General features: G+C 38.9%; 1 protein-coding gene and 1 long non-coding RNA gene across 2 annotated transcripts in view; both read right to left on the bottom strand.

Annotated features, from left to right (window-relative positions):
- TMEM236 (transmembrane protein 236) overlaps positions 1-3,211 on the bottom strand; it is a 53,508-nt gene extending 50,297 nt beyond the window's left edge. The window contains exon 1 of the mRNA XM_058681787.1: positions 2,857-3,211. Within this exon, the coding sequence (XP_058537770.1) occupies positions 2,857-2,984 (128 nt within the window). The 5' untranslated portion in view covers positions 2,985-3,211. The remainder of the gene's footprint in view (positions 1-2,856) is intronic.
- A 4,810-nt stretch (positions 3,212-8,021) lies between these two features.
- Positions 8,022-15,689, bottom strand: LOC131483536 (uncharacterized). The gene is made up of 3 exons (XR_009247757.1): positions 12,896-15,689; positions 12,258-12,387; positions 8,022-10,622 (listed from the first exon to the last, which is right to left on the bottom strand). It is a non-coding gene; the product is annotated as an uncharacterized LOC131483536 (long non-coding RNA).
- Between the last annotated feature and the right edge of the window lie 641 nt (positions 15,690-16,330).

The following is a 16,330-nucleotide window of genomic DNA, read 5'->3' on the forward strand; positions in this document are numbered from 1 at the left end:
AATGTGATAAAGTATTCATTTGTAAACAGAGACATTTCACTTTTCTCTCTACCTGAACCCTCTGAAATTCGAAAGCTCTCAGTTGAGTATTCTTTCTTTCATGGCAAATACAGGTATTTGCAAAAGTTCAGTAAGAATCTGTTCTCCTTGTAACAGGTCACCATTGGAAATACTGATTATTTTACCAAGGCTTTGACTGGGATGTCATATTTGAGAGAGACAGGCTTAGACTCCGATATAACCAGTTTTAAGGAACGAAGGTTGACTTTATAAAACATGGAGCCATAGAGCCCCTTGGAAATGATGGCCTGAGACCTTGCTTACAGAGTTCCCAGCAGCCTTACCAGGTGAGTAAAGAACGTCACTTCCTGGCAGGTGCAGGAACCTCAGAATATCTTTGAAACCTTGTGAAAAGAAATTCACCCAAAGCTACAGGTTTTGCAGGCATGTCTGATGGCAAGTGCTTGGCTTGGGGCTCCTGGACTGGCGAAACTACTAAAAGTTCAATCTAGAGATTCCTTATAAAAACTTCCAGCCGAGCAAATTTTAAAAGATCTCTATGACCAATTGCCGTTCTTGCTGAGCTTATGTAAATAATTAGGTCTTCTTTGTTAAAAGTGGACTCGTTCTATAAATGAATTAGTCTTGATTTGGCTATCTCTGGAAATGAGGGTTAATTAGAGAGAAAAACTATGTTTCAATAACACACCTTTACGGATGTTAAGTTCTAGTTCTGATGGTCTTTAAATGTTTGTTGTTTGCCTAAACTAGACAACTTGAGGTAAACTTCAGAGAAATTGTCACAAAACCCATGTACAGACATCTTTGTGCCTGCTGCTCAATGGGCCATTCAAAAGGAACATCACAGGCATTTGAGTTACAAACCAACCAACCAACCAACCAACCAACCAACCAAAACCCATCTGATTCCCACTGCCCATCCCCACTCCATCTGAGGATGTCGCAGGCCAGACATCTCAAAGTCTTCTGACGGTTATTGGGTTGGTAATTTGCTCTAACCATTAACCTACATACTTCTTGTTTCTCTAAAAGTGCCTCTTATTAATTACCTGATTAATTACTAAGCAAAATGAAATCAGTGTGATAGTTAACACCACCTGTTGTATAATCAAGGCTTTACATGACTCTCAAAATAACATTGCATTATTAAACACGAAAATAACTCCAATGCATTGGACAATTCTACAAAATAAAATGGCATTAATGTTTTCGCTGCTGCACAAGGTAGAGCTTATGGTCTCATAAAAACAGAATGCTATGTATACAGTCCCGATTGACGCAAAAATATTTCCGAGTTTCTTTTTTTTTTTTTTTTAATTTTTTTTTCAACGTTTTTTATTTATTTTTGGGACAGAGAGAGACAGAGCATGAACGGGGGAGGGGCAGAGAGAGAGGGAGACACAGAATCGGAAACAGGCTCCAGGCTCCGAGCCATCAGCCCAGAGCCTGACGCGGGGCTCGAACTCACGGACCGCGAGATCGTGACCTGGCTGAAGTCGGACGCTTAACCGACTGCGCCACCCAGGCGCCCCAAAAATATTTCCGAGTTTCTAACTGACAAATACTCAGATTGGCACTTTAAATGATCTCTCTCTCTTTCCTTTAATAATTAGTTCAATTCCTGGACAAAAGAAAGATTTGTGTCAACTATCAAAGGACTTTTATGTGGGCTTCTTTTTCTTTGTGTTATTTTCATCGTGTTTTGCTGTTCTCTCCCATGTCTCTCCACCTGGTGCCAAGACTCCTTTGCTGCCACAACTTCAAGCCAACAGATAATCCTTTCTGCTCAAGGAGCCTCCCATATGTTATCAACTCTAGCTACAGCTGTCTTAGCCTTTTCTAACTCCTATTAAATTCTCAACTGACCAACCTTGACCCATAGGTACGGGACATCTCTACACCCCTAAGTCGGCAGGGCAGGAAGAAGATTCAGAAGATGAGACCTTCCACCTTCAACAACCTTAAAGATTTAAGGGTCTAACTGTTCAGGGCGGAAATGATGAGGGACACAAAAGCAAGAAAAATGTAGCTTAAATTACATCTCCTTACAGCTTGCGGCCCACTGACAGACACCCAAAACGTACAGAGTGTGACCTTGCTCAGGGAAATCATGGCTGCCTCATTGCCTTAGTGTTTCTGTTTTACTAAAGACTAAAAGTTACCTTATCCTAACAGCAGCTAGTCCCTCAAGGTCTTGAAAGCCTTAGAGCTCTCTCCTTAGAGACTTAATCCCTAACCCCCACTAACTTAAAAGCATATAAGCAGTCACTCCTCACAACCCCAATGCAGCTCTTTCTGCCCTCGGGTCCTATCCCCGTGCTTTAATAAAATTACCTTTTTACACCAAAGACATCTCAAGAATTCTATCTTAGCCATTTGCTCAAGGACCCCATCAAATTCGATCAAACATTTAAAAATAATTAATGGCAATCCTTCTTAAATTCTTCCAAAAAACAGAGGGAACACTTCCAAACTCATTGTATAGGCCAGCATCACCCTGATATCAACACCAGACAAAACACCACAAGAAAACTACAGGCCAATATACTTGATGAACATGGAATGTAAAAATCCTCAACAAAATATTAGCAAACCTAACCCGACAGCACAGTAATGGTATATGGATCATACACCCTAATCAAGTGAGATTTATCCCTCGGACACAAGGATGGGCCAATACACGTGATCAAACAAGGTAACACATCACACTGACAGAATGAAAGACAAAAATCACATGATCATTTAAAGTAAGTGCAAAAAAAAATTACTTGACAAAATTCAGCATCTTTTCATGATACTCTCAAAAAATAAATAAAAAGTATGGAAGGAACTTACCTCAACTCAATAAAAGCCATATATGAAAAGCCCACAGCCCACATTGCGATCAATGGTGAAAAGCCAAAATCTTTTCCCCTGAAATCTGGAATAAGACAACACCTGTTAGGATAACTATTATTCCACATACCCACCCTCCAAAATAATAAGGTGGTTACAATGGATATGGAGAAACTGGAACCTGTGTATACAGTTCGTGGGGATGGAAAATGGTGCAGCCACTATGAAAAATCTTATGGAGGTTCTTCAAAATATTAAAACATAGAACTACCACGTGATGGGCAAACCCACTTATGGGTATGCATCTAAATGAACTGAAACCAGGATCTTGAAGAAATTTCTACATTCCCATGTTCATTATAGCATTTCACAACAGCCAAGCTGTGAAAGTAACCGCCGTGCTCATTAACAGATGAATGGATATAGAAATGGGTCTAGAAATCATGGTATAACAGACACTGGAATATTATTCAGTGTTGAAAAAGGAAGGAAGCCCTACTGTTTGCAACACATGGGTGGACCCGGAAAACATGTGAAGTGAAATAACTCAATCACAGGAGGACCAATGCTAAGTAATTTCCTCCTACAAGAAACATCAAGACAATCAAATGTAGAGGAGAGTTCAGAGGAAGATGGCAGAGGAGGGGGAGGAGGATGCTGAGCTCACTTCATTCCATGGGCCTGCAAAGATAACAGCTACATGTGTACAACTAACTCTGGAAAAAAAAAAAACACCCCAAATTGGCAGAACAGAACTCCCACAGTTAATCATAGAGAGGCCACGTGTAAAAGAGTACGAGGGGCAGAGACACGGTTGGGAACCACACCCGTGGTGAGACTAACCACAGATAGGAGGGAATCCACAAGCTAGGAGAAGGGGGAGGTTCAGACCCACCCCAGGCACCCCAGGCACTGGGGACCTATGCTGGGAAGACAAATCCCCATAACATTTAGTTTGAAAACCAGGGAAGCTTAACTTCCTGAGCTTTCAGAATTAGCGAAGCTTAATTCCAGGTACTTTAAAAACCAGTGGGCTTAGTTCAGGGAGGGCCAGAAGGCAAGAGGAAACGGAGTTCCCACCCTTACAGAGCCAACATACTAAATAGCTCTGCTGAGACACAGCATAGAAACAGCAATTTGAAAAGCACATGGGGTGTTACATAAAGGAGATTCATTTACCAATCTCAGGACATACTTTCGAGGAGACGAGATCTTTAGGAGACTTCTCCAAGAACAAAAGTGCTGTTTGGCACCTTTTCTCTTCCCTCCCCCCAGCTTAGACAGCCATACACTTGGGGGAACCAGTCCAAACTCTCTCCGCCTATCTTGCTGGCACTGCACGTCCTGCCCTCACATTCCCCTATGGTCCCGCCCTATCCAAACCACCCATCTTAGCAGATATCCCCCCAAAGCAACTCCTGCCTTGCCACACCCTTCAAGCAGCCCCAGCAGGGACTAGTGCCCCAGGAAAGTGATTCCTGCCCTAGAGGGAAAGGGAGATAACCCCACACACCAGTGCTCTCACAGCTCCAGCAGGTGAGGCTTTTAGCTGGCTATGCAGGGAGATGGCCCAGCTGTTCAGTGCACAAGAAGCTGCAGCAGACAAACTGAGTGTGGACAGCTAGTCTGACTACTGACATCACCCATCTACAAGCCCATGGTGACCGCAAAAAGGCTACTCATCAGTGAGAGACCAAACCCTGCCCAGTGCACTCACAGCAGGCAAAGTAGGTCATTGCAGTTGACTGGACTGAGCAAATAGGGTTCAGCCACAATAGTAGAACATGTATAGTGCGCAGAGGAGACGCACTTGGGATGCCGGGTTGTGATGACCAGAGGGCATTATGCTATAGGGCACCACTGGACCTCTTCTTTACAAGACTACTACTTTCAAGACGAGGAAATATAACCGACTTTCCTAATACATAGAAAACAGAGAATAAGGAAAAATGAGACAGTGGAATAGGTCCCAAATGAAGCAATATGTCAAATAACAGCAAAAGAGCTAAATGAAATGGAGATTAGGAATAGGTGATAAACAATCTGAAGTAATGATCATAAAGATACTCACTAGACTTGAGAAAAAAGTGGAGGATCTCAGGGAGACCTTTAACAAAGAGATAGAAAAATATAAAAAGGAACCCGTAAGAGATGCAGAACTGATTAACAAACAAAACATATGGTAGAGGGAATCAAGAGCAGACTGGAGGATGCAGAAGAACAGGTGGGCAATCTGGAAGACAGAGTAATGGAAAGCAACCAAGCTGAAGAACAAAAAGAACAAAGAATAATGAAAAATGAGAATAGGTTAAGGGAACTCAGTGACATCTTCAAGCATAACAGCATGACATTATAGAGATCCCAGAAGGAGAAGAAAGAGAGAAGGGAGCAAAAAACTCTTCTAAAGAAATAGTAGCTGAAAACTTCCCTAATCTGGGGAAGGAAATAGACATCCAGATTCTGGAAGAACTCCTAACAAAATTAACCCAAGGAGAGCCACACCCAGACAGATTTAATTAAAATGGCAAAAAAATAGTGATAGAGAATTTCATAAGCAGCAAGAGAAAATAAAACAAGTACCTACAAGGAAAATCCCATAAGGCTATCAGTTGATTTTTCAGCAGAAACTTTACAAGCCAGAAAGGAGTGGCATGATATATTCAAAGGAAAAAAATCTGCAATCAAGAACAATCTACCCAGAAAGGTTATTATTTAGAATAGAAAAAGAGATAAAGAGTTCCCCAACAAACAAAAGTTAAAGGAGTTCATCACCAGTAAAGCAGCATTACAAGAAATATTAAAGGCTTGCTTGGGTGGAAAGAAAAGGCAGTAACTAGAAGAAAATTGTGAAAGAGAAAAAACTTACAGGTGAATGCAAACATATAATAAAAGTACTTGAACAATCACTTACAAAACCAGTATGGAGGTTAAAACATAAAAGTAGTAAAATCAATTACCTCTACAAAAATCAGAATAAGGATGTACAATATCATAACACATACATAAAATGTGGAGGGATTATAATTTAATACTTTAAGAACGGGTTTAAACTTAAGTAACCATCAACTTAACAATGACTGCCATATGCATAAGATGTTATATAGAAACCTAATGGTAACCACAAATCAAAAACCTATAATAGATACATAAAAAACAAAGAGAAAGGAATCTAAGCATATCACTAAAGAAAACCATCACATCACAAGGGAAAAGAGCAAGAGAAGAAGAAAAGAAGAGAGAATTACAAAAATAACTAAAAAACAAGAAACAAAGTGGCAGTAAGTACACACTTATCAATAATTACTTTAAATGTAAATGGACTAAATGCTTCAATCAAAAGACATAGGGTGACTGAATGGATATAAAAAATAAGATCCCTCTATGTGCTGTCTGTAAGACTCACTTCAGACCTAAAGATACATGCAGATTGAAAGTGAAGGGATGGAAAAACACATACCACGCAAATGAATGCAAAACAAAAACAAAACAAAAACAAATGAGGCAGCAATATTTATATCAGACAAAGCAGGCTTTAAAACAAAGATTGTGGTGGGGCGCCTGGGTGGCTCAGTCGGTTAAGCGGCCGACTTCGGCTCAGGTCATGATCTCGCGGTCCGTGAGTTCAAGCCCCGCATCGGGCTCTGTGCTGACAGCTCAGAGCCTGGAGCCTGTTTCAGATTCTGTGTCTCCCTCTCTCTGACCCTCCCCTGTTCATGCTCTGTCTCTCTCTGTCTCAAAAATAAATAAACGTTAAAAAAAAATTAAAAAAAAAAATTAAAATAAAAAATAAAACAAAGATTGTGGCAAGACACAAAGTGGGGCACTGTATTATGATAAAGGGAACGATCCAACAAAAGGATATAAAATTGTAAATATCTATGCACTCAACAGAGAAGCACCTAAATAAGGCAATTATTAACAGACATAAAGGGAGAAATTGACAATAATGCAATAATAGTGGGATGCCTTAACAGCTCACTTACACTGATGGACAGATCATCCAGACAGAAAATCAACAAGGAAACAGTGGCTCTGAATGACACATTAGAGACCAGATGGACCTAACAGATATATACAGAACAGCCCAGCGAAAACAGAAAACAGAAAACAGAATACATTCCTTTCAAGTGCACATGGAACATTCTCTATGACAGATTACATGCTAAACTAGAACAAAGTCTCAATAAATTCAAGAAGACTGAAATCATATCAAGCATTTTTTCTGACCACAGTGGTATGAAACCAGAAATCAATTACAAGAAAAATATTGAAATAACAGAAATACATGGAAGGTATAAAACATGCTACTAATAAATGAATGAATCAACCAAGAAATAAAAAAGAAAAGAAAACAATACCTAGAGATAAATGAAAATCAAAAACTAACAGTCCAAAATCTGCCAGAAAAAGCAGTCCTGAGAGAAAAGTTTATAGCAATACAGGTCTACCTACCTCAAAAAACAAGAAAAATCTAAAATAAACAACCTAATCTTACACCTGAAGGAGCCAGAAAAAGAAAAATAAGGCCCAAAGCTAATAGAAGGATGGAAATAACAAAGATTAGAGCAGAAATAAATGAAATAGAGACAAAAACAAACAAACAATAAAAAAGATCAATGAAACCAGAGCTGGTTCTTCAAAAAGATAAACAAAACTGATGAAACTTTTGAGAGACTCATCAGGAAAAAAGAAAGGACTCAAATAAATAAAATCAGAAGGGAAAGAGAAATAATAACTATCACCACAGAAATACAAAGACTTTTAAGAGAATATTATGAAGAATTATATACCCACAAATTGGACAATGTGGAACAAATGGATAAATTTCTAGAAACATACAATCTTCCAAAACTGAATCAGGAAGAAACAGAAAATTTGAACAAACCAATTACTAGCAATGAAACTAAATGAGTAATCAAAAAATTCTGAACAAGCAGAAGTCCAGAACCAAATGGTTTCATAGGTAAATTCTACCAAACATTTAAAAAAGAAGTAATACCTATTCTCAAACTATTCCAAAAAATAGAAGAGTAAGAAAAACTTCCAAAGTCATTCTATGAGACTAGCATTATCCTGATATCAAAACCAGATAAAAACACTACAAAAAACAAACAAACAAACAAACAACAAAAACAAAACAAAATCCAAAAAAACTACAGGCCAGTATCTCTGATGAACATAGATGCACAATCCTCAAGAAAATAATAGCAAACTAAATCCACCAATACATTTAAAAGAATCATTCACCATGATCAAGTAGTATTTATTTCTGGGATGCAAGGGTGGTTCAGTATTTGCAAATCAACCAGTGTGATACACCACACAAACAAAGAGAAGAAGAAAAATCATATGATCTCAACAGATGTGGAAAAAGCATGTGACAAAGTACAACATTCACTCATGATAAAAACTCTCAACAAAATAGGTTCAGAGGGACCGTACCTCAACATAAGAAAGGCTGTATATGAAAAACCCACAGCTAACATCATACTCAATGGTGAAAAACTGAGAGCTTTTCCTCTAAGATCAGGAATAAGACAAGGATGCCCACTCTTGAACTTTTATTCAATAGAGTACTGGAAGTCCTAGCTGCAGCAATCAGATAGATAGATAGATAGATAGATAGATAGATAGATAGATAGAAAGACAGACAGCATCCAAATTGGTAAGGAAGAAGTAAAACCACCACTATTTGCAGATGAGATGATAATGTATATAGAAAACCCTAAAGACTCTACCAAAACACTTATAAAATGAATTCGGTTGTAGGATACAAAATAATATGCAGGAATCTGTTGTATTTGTATACACTAATAATGAACTACCAGAAAGAGAAGTTAAGAAAACAATCCACCAAAAAGAATAAAATACATAGGAATAAACTTAACCAAGGAAATGAAAGATCTGTACTCTGAAAACTATAAGACACTGATGAAAGAAACTGAAGATGACACAAACAAATGTAAAGATATTCCATGCTCAAGGATTAGAAGCATTAACGTTGTTGAAATGCCCACACTACCCAAAGCATTCTACAGATTCAATGCAATCTCCATCAAGACACCAAAAGTATTCTTCACAGAACTAGGACAAATAATATTAAAATCTGTATGGAGCCACAAAAGACTCCAAGCAGTCAAAGCAATCTTGAGAAAGAACAGAAGTGGAGGTATCATGATCCCAGATTTCAAGACACATGACAAAGCTGTAGTAATCTAAACAGGACACTACTGCCCCCAAGACAGACACATAGATCAATGGAACAAAATGGAAAACCCAGCAACAAACCTATGCATATATGGTCAATTAATCTACAACAAAGGAGGCAAGAATATACAACAGGGAAAGGACAGTCTCTTCAACAAATGGTGTTGGGAAAACTGGATACCTACATGCAAAAGAATGAAACTAGATCATTCCCTTATAAACATTTGTTGCAGGATTATTTACAATAGCCAAAATATGGAAGCAACCCAAGTATCCATCCATAGATAAGTGGATAAAGATGTGCATACACACACACAACAGAATAGTACTCAGCCATAAAAAAGATGGGATCCTGCCATTTGCAACAACATGGATAGACCTAGAGGGTATTATGCTAAGTGAAATAAATCAGAGAAAGACTGTGTAATTTCATTTATATGTGGAATCTAAAAAAACAGAAACAAACAACAAAAAACTAGACTGGTAATTGCAGAGGGTAGGTGTAGCAGGGGATGGGTGAAATAGATAAGGGGCATTAAGAGGTACAAACTTCTAGTCATAAACTATTCAATAAGCACACATGAAAGTCCAGGATAGGCAATACAGTCATTAATATTGGAACATCGTTCAGTGACAGATGATGACTACACTTGTGGTGAGTGCAGAGTAATGTATACAGTTGTTAAATCATTATGTTGTATGTCTTAAACTAATATCATACTGTATGTTAAACTTCAATTTAAAAAAAAACAGAGAAAAAATAAATAAATTTTAAAAAGTCAAATTATACAAGTAGAAAATAGAATGGTGGTTACCAGGGAATGGAGGGAGATATGGGGAGTTCTTCTTTAATGGGGATAAAGTTACAGTTCTACAAGGTAAGTTCCAGAGATCTGCTATACTACATTGTGCCAGTAGTCAGCAGTAATGTGCTTAAAAATTTGTAAGAGGACAGATCTCATGTTAAGTGTTGTTACTACAAAAACAACAAAACACCAGGAGACTTGGGCAGTGGTGGATATGTTCATTACCTTGATTATGGTGATGGTTAATATGAGTGTATTCATATATCCAAACTCACAAAATTGTATATATTGTGTGTAATTATTTGTATACTGGCTACAAGCTTCCAACGGCCTCCTCTCAGTAGAGTGACACAGGATGAGTTTAATTCCCCCCAGCAACAAGTTGTGACATGTGTGAAATGTTGCCAACTAGGAAAACTCATTGGACTTAGCGCCTGGGGCTTTTTACTGGAGGGGGATCATGCCCTCTGCCTGGCATATCCCCAAATTCCAGACTCCCTAAAGGAAGGCAGGTATTCCACAAAACCACACCATTGGTGCAAATAGTTTGGGCACAGTGAGCCACCCATCAATTCTGGGAGTGATGGGAACCCTCCCCAAATACAAGTTCCCAGATGCAAGTCGAGGGCCAACCTTGTAAATGGGACTTTCAAAAGATGGCAGTCAGGCAGTCAGGTGGTTTTTTTCTGTCCACTTGGTCACTGTTGAATCCCACTAGTGCTCAAATATCTGAATTCCATTTTCAACCTTATGCTATTGATAAAATGAGACAATGGGAGTTAAAGAAATAAAAATCTCATACATACAAAGAACTACATTTATATCTTAAAACTGCATGCGTTTTTAAAAACTGTGTCTTGCTACATAATAGTTGTTTTTTTCCTATATTACCTAAACTTGGATAAACCAATTTCATGTAAACATCTAGCTAATCATGATAATAAATATAGAAATAAACAATATGTAATGGTTAAGTCACCACCAGAGATAATGGCCCAGATATAATTTCTATTTTAAACATCTATTTGGGAGATGTGACCAAAGTATTTAATCTGTATGATTTTCCTCTGCAATGACAGTCATACTCTGAATTTATATCACAGTCAGAATCAGGCTGCTAATAAATTGATTCAGATGAATAATAAACCTATTAGTCTCAATAATTTAAAAACTTTGAGTGACTTCACAAGTCTAACTGCTGGTAGAATCCAGGTCTGCTCACACTGACAGATTTTTGTGGTTAAAAGACGGGAGAAATCAATGTGAGTTCCAAGCTCTCGTGAGCTTCACCACTAGAATGAAGCAGAATGATTTTTTCTGTGGTATGGCATGGCCAGCCCAACTTATGCTCTAAACAAGAGGCCGGTCTTTGAGAAGAGAATAAATGGATACATATATCTTGATGGATCAACACAGTCTACTTTCTCAGAAAAAGCCAATGATTCCAAACTATAAAATTCTACCTAGAGCATTTCCTTAGATTATATTCTGTATTTTGACAAATTCATATAGACTTCAAGAAAACCATACTGGTTCCTTTGATTTTAAATTTTCCATGTATCCAGGAATATAATCTGAAAAAATCTGCTCATCTTTATAGCTCCTGAGTATGATGGGAATAATGTGGCACAAGGCTCAACCAGTAGGGTAGGCCAAGGTTACAGGAAGCTTGGAATCTAGGCTGGGGAATTTTGAGCTGATTCTGTATGATGGGGTTTTGTAAGACAGGTGATACAGATGTACTGTGAAAATCTCTGAAAGCATCTGAAATTACACGTAAAACTCTGGGTAGGAGTATTTTTCTGGGAGAGGTCCAGAGCTTTCTTCAACTTCTCAAAGGTGATGGTGACCCTAAAATATTTGTGAAGCCTCGGGCCAAGTGTGTAAGAAAACTTAGGTCAAAAGCAAGCTACAGAATATCCGTGTTTTCCAAACTAGTGTGGCCATAAGGATCACTTGGGACACTTACTATAGATTTCCAGCCTACCTCAGATCCACTAAATCAGAATCTCCAGGAAAATGGCCTGAGAATCTATATTTTACCAACTACCTAATTTGAGTGACAAAAGACTTCAGCATGTTAAAAATCCATGGCAGGTAAGACATTGTACAACTCCATGGTTCTTACGGGCCTATTGCTATCGGTCAAGGCCCGTAATACTCTGTTTCCTGAGGGGTGACAGGAAAATGGTATCTCAGTGGGTCAACAAATCATTGCCCACACTTGTCTCATAAGATGATACTGCCAGAGATAAAGTTGTGAAGTTCCTCGCAAGTAATTCTCTTCGCCAGAAAATTTTAACTGAATCACTTAAAATATCTTGGTACACATTATGCTTTATCGCTTATGCCTCTAAAAGTAAATTAGAACAAGAAGGCAATGGTTACCTTCCTCACTGCCAGTACAGCAGGTCAGAACATGATCAGTGTTCTAGATCACGCCCATCCTCCAGATTTTGTAGAGATACTTAGGTGCTGCTCCTTTGATTGTTGGGCAAATCCAGAATATTATTCCACACTGTTAGTAAATCAAAATTGTAAAAACCAATGCTTTACAGATGTTGTGAAAAAACAACGAATCAGAAACTGACTGGCTTGTAACATTCTTTCCCAGATAACCTATCTGAATACTAGATTAATCTTCAGTTAAATGTCTATTTTAGATTTTTCAGGATTCAATCTCAGCAGCACCACCTACTGATGATTTAGATTCAGTACTTTATGTAAATTCTTAGCAAAGTGAATATTAAACAATTAACTGGAAAACATCTAGGACACATTGGGCTTTGCATAAAACATGCGTGACAACATAACTGATAGAGGGAAGATTTAATATTTTTGCAAGTGGTGAATCAAATTGCATTAAATGATAATGCATGCTTCAATCCTGCTATAGAATGAATGTGCATCCCCCTAAAATTAATCTTGAAATCCTAACCAGTAACATGAAGGTAGGAGGCAGTGGGGCCTTTGAGATGTGAGTAGGTCATCTGAGCAGAGCCCTTGTGAATGGGATCAGTACTTACAAGAGACCCCAGAGAGCTGCCTACGCCTTTCTTCTGGCCATGTGAACCTATAAGGAGGAGACAACCTTCTATGAACCAGCAAGTGAGTCTGTACCTCACACTGGATCTTGCCAGAACCTTGTTCTTGACTTCCCAGTCTCCAAAACTAAGAACTAAACTTGTGTTGTTTATAAACCACGTGGTCTATGGCATTCTGTTATAGCAGCCTGAATGGACTGAGACAACTCCAGATGTTTCTAGCATGCTATTTTCCCTTTGTCCCCCTCCCTCCTTTATACACTCCTTATCATTCAGTATTCCAGTCGGGCTCGGCCAACGAGAGGATTATTGGGAGGAGATTGGAGGGTGGCAGGAGACACAGGGGTATCTATCCTCCTTGTCTCTCTTTCCTGTCTGCTGTGCCAGCCACAGCTCTGTCAGTCTGTCCCTGGGCTCCATGCAGTTGCTGTATAATAGTTGCCCCTTTCGACCTAGGAGTCATGACAGCACGGTGCCTCCGCATCCCTTGTTTGTTTCCTTCAGTAAGTTTGTTCCCTTCAGTCTTCAGTAAGTAGTTCCTTCATGCAAGCCTGTTCGGTTGGACCACCTGAGTGTAATTTTGCTTCCTGCCAGGCCCCTGCCAGATACGTAGAATCATCTTGTATACTATAAAAAAGAAATGATCATTCACTCAACACTTAAATGAATACAGTGAGAAATATTGTCTTAGGTATAATATAGATACAGACACAAAGATGAGAAAGATTCTACTACTATCCTCAAGAAGCTCATATTAGCATACATAAATGAGATGTGGGTTGATGAAAAACTTTCAAAGAAAATGATTCAGTATAACTATTTTAATTTCTATACATAATTTTATTAATCTTATTTTAGGTATTAACTAGGTAAGCCTTTTGGCCAATTATGTCTCCATAGTTCCCCGAAGTCTAACCTAGTTTACCAGCAACAGATTAGAACCGTAAGGTTTATGTGAACAATCATAAATAAGGCATTTAAAAACCTGGAGCCAACTACCCAACCTAAAAATGTACACTTTTACATTCTAAAAAGGTATTCTTCTAGGCAAATGATTACCTTGGAGACCTTCTGTGGGACAAACACACAGAGCATAAAATTCTCACTTTGTGTGCAGATTCTGAAGAGCAGGGACCTGTTTCATTCTCTCCTGTGGCTTCCTGAGTTCTCACGGGGCAGAAAGTGAATCATTTTTTCAATGAAAAGCTGGGAGCAGCACAGCATTGTGGGAAAGCGTACAAACTTTACCAGGGTTTGAACCCCAGCTATGTCACTTTCTAGCTGGATGACCCTGAGTAAATTACTTAACTCTCTGCCTCAGTTTCCTTACCTACAACATTAGCCTTGTTTAAATGAGTTATTTGAAAAGCATTTAAGACTGGTACCTGTCCCGTAGCAAAAACAATGTAAGGACTTATCACATAAATAAAATTAAAGTGATGCTATTTTTTTTATATTGCCTAGAAGTACTGTAGTTGGAAAGGACCTTAGACAATATGATTCTCTCATTTGTAGGTGACAGAACTGAAGCCCTGGAAAAGTTAATACAATAAGCTAGCGTAAAAGATGTGACAGTCTTAGATAACTTCACTCCTAGGAAGATCCACTCATTGATACAAGCTTCAGACATAATGGAGCAGTTTTATCCAACAAAACAAGTAACAATATTTTTTTCCAGGCAGTAGAAACACATATGGGCACCCAATCCATTCTGGAAAAGGTTTAATCATGAATAGATTAACTTCTGTTGCATAAGAAAGAAAATCTTGACTCTATTATTGTTATCCAACACAAATTTCAAGACCTATGAAGGCTCACAGATTTTACCTTGCTTGCAAGCTAACAAGTTAATCTGCACCGTTCCATGAATGCTGAAAGAAGACACAAGATCCATGGGTCTAAGACAAAGGACTGCATCATTTAAAACACTAGCAAGAGGCAGAATGTTAGCATTTTCTTGGGCCAGTTCCCTGAACACAAGGAGAGAAGCAGGTCAGGTAATAACAGCACATGCAGAAAGTTGCAGAACAAAAGAGGGAGAGAGTTTAGGAAACCCCAATTTTTTATACTACTAGTGTCCCTTGCTCCAAAGGGAGACACTAAGTCTATCTTCCAAGGCTTTAAGCAATACTGCTTTTTGCTCCAAAGGGAGATATCCCCTCTATCTTTAGCAAAGCTGTTCACTGCACAAACATCCTTGGAAAGATGGTCTAGAAAGGGCACAGTCAGTGCCTCTGCTTTCACGATGTGCAGAAACACCAAAGAACTTTGGAAAAGCATCTCTCCACAATTTCTACCCTTCGTTTCTACACCATCTTAGTCTTGGAGAAATTTTCATGAATGCACCATTCATTCCACTGATCACTGATCAATGTGACAGAGGCTGGGATCAACTGTTTAATTTGTCTCACACAGCAATCCACTAAAACTACAGCCAACAGGCCTCCAAGCAGCAGGATCAGGTCAATTTCAACCATGCCCCAGTGGCCTGGATCCAGCCAATTAAACAAATCCCACAAGGCATCCAAATTCACCTTCGCAAGTCAGATGGACCTGAACTTCTCTCTGAAGTGGACCTACACAAGGGGTACATAATAATGAACAAGGTTTCCTGAGCGTGAAATAAAAACCAGGGAAGTCAAGCTCACCTGAACCAAAAGGCATATGTATTACCACCTGGAGAACTGCTTATCTAAAGGGTGAGGACACTCAAAGTACACTAGCTAAGATTCACTCTACCCCGTAGATCCCCTTTTGCTAGACTATAGTTCTACATTGTCCACCCCCCCCCCCCCCACGCTTTGCTCAGGTTACATGTTTCATTACTGAACAACAAATTACCACACATTTAGTGGCTTAAGATAACATACATTTATGATCTCACAGTTTCTGTGGGTCAGGATCCTGGGCATGGCTAATTGGGGTCCTCATCAAGGCTGCACATGAGATGCTGGCCAGAGCTCGGTTCTCATCCGGAGACTCGACAGGAAGCAACATGGAGTCTCATGTAACATAACATAATTGCAGAAGGAACATCCCCTCACCTTTCCATAGTCTGCTAGTTATTAGAAAGTTATAGGTCCCACCCACTCTTAAAGGGAAGGGATTAAATAAAAGCATGATCATCATCAGGAAACGATCATGAGGGAATCCACTCTAGAGTGGATTTGCCTCATCACATCAGACATATTCTTCAGAATTACATGGTCAGGTCTTAGAAGGCTTAGATCAGCACTGTCCAGTAGACAGTGAGCCCCATATTTCATTTAAGCTTTCTAATACCTGCATTCAAAAGTGTTTTTAAGGATACAAGCACTACAACACCACTTTAATGTGACCCAATGGTTATAGTGAAATATAATCCTACTGAAATGATAAAGTTATGTTATGTGGGAAAAATATTTTTATACTGCTTCA

This window comes from Neofelis nebulosa, chromosome 8 (genome assembly GCF_028018385.1).
Source record: "Neofelis nebulosa isolate mNeoNeb1 chromosome 8, mNeoNeb1.pri, whole genome shotgun sequence".
Lineage (NCBI taxonomy): Eukaryota > Metazoa > Chordata > Mammalia > Carnivora > Felidae > Neofelis > Neofelis nebulosa.